Below are 1,088 nucleotides of genomic sequence, written 5' to 3' on the forward strand. Positions count from 1 at the left end.
ATGGATCCATTGTCGACCCTCAGCCGTGGTTTTGGCTACGTGAATTTCACCACGATGGAAGCCGTAGCCGTATCAATCGATTTGGTATAATTAATTTATCAATTTTCAAGACGATTAACGATTAACAATTATTATTTTTGCACGTACTCGTAGCTAAACGGATTGATTATTAAAGGAACTGGAGCTATGCAGGCCAATGCAAACGTCCCGAATTGCCTCTATATCGGTAATATTCCGAAAAGCAAGGATAAAGACGACATTAAGACGGAATTCAGCATAGTATCAGGTACATGACGAGTTCAACTATCCTGACCCGGCACGTTTGAATAATTTTAATTCCCTTCATCAGGAGGCATAGTAAATGTCATTTTGGCGGAAACTAAGCCCAACTGAGGATTTTGTCTTGTGGAATATGACTCGATCCAGTCCGCTGCTTTTGCAAAACAACAGCTAAATAATGGCACAATCAAAGTTTTTGGTTCCGACATAATCTTCGATTGGGCCGATTCCAATGAAGCCAAAATGCACAAGATCGTTGACGGCGTGGGTTCGCAAGCAGAGCGAAAAACAAAAATCTATTCATCATCAAAGGTTAATTTATATTTAGATTATAATAGCATTTTTGCCAATTAATTTGTTTTCTCGTACTTTTTTCAGATAAAAGTACTCCATGTCGGAAATATTTCGAAAAAGCAAAGCAGCATGGAACGTATAAAAGAATTGTTCGGAGAGCACGGCCCCATTCAGCTGGTCGAAAAGTTTGAAGACTACGCTTTCGTTCATTACGAGAACAGGGACGATGCCGCGAAGGCAGTAGAAGCTCTACATGGTCACACAGTCGACGGGGCGAGTTTGGCCGTGTCCTTTAAGTAATTGGACACAACTGGACGAGATTGATAAGTTGATTTTTTCAGATTTTTTTTTTCTTTTTGCGTTACGCACCTCCTTGGGCTTAGTTCCTGTAAAATTTTTGATCTCATAGATCGTACAGATCTATCTTGTAAAAATTCTATGCTTTGTCGTGTTTCTTAAAGACTCTTCGTCCCTTTTGTTTTTGAACTGGATAAATCTTACAACAACGTTTGAGT

The 1,088-nt window shown here is 39.4% G+C and overlaps 1 protein-coding gene across 1 annotated transcript; it reads left to right on the forward strand.

The window, feature by feature from the left end:
- Positions 1-873, forward strand: LOC124336739 (heterogeneous nuclear ribonucleoprotein Q-like). The gene is made up of 5 exons (XM_046790522.1): positions 1-84; positions 154-286; positions 350-357; positions 427-591; positions 658-873. Exons 1-5 carry the CDS (start codon positions 1-3, stop codon positions 871-873), a joined length of 606 nt encoding a protein of 201 aa, XP_046646478.1.
- The last annotated feature ends 215 nt before the right edge of the window (positions 874-1,088 follow it).

The sequence above is a fragment of the Daphnia pulicaria genome, chromosome 4, assembly GCF_021234035.1.
Source record: "Daphnia pulicaria isolate SC F1-1A chromosome 4, SC_F0-13Bv2, whole genome shotgun sequence".
NCBI lineage: Eukaryota > Metazoa > Arthropoda > Branchiopoda > Diplostraca > Daphniidae > Daphnia > Daphnia pulicaria.

Coding starts and splice junctions, on each gene's coding strand:
- LOC124336739 (XM_046790522.1), top strand. CDS start 1: ATGGATCCATTGTCGACCCTCAGCCGTGGTTTTGGCTACGTGAATTTC. Junction 85..153: donor TAGCCGTATCAATCGATTTG/GTATAATTAATT, acceptor ACGTACTCGTAG/CTAAACGGATTGATTATTAA. Junction 592..657: donor AAATCTATTCATCATCAAAG/GTTAATTTATAT, acceptor TACTTTTTTCAG/ATAAAAGTACTCCATGTCGG.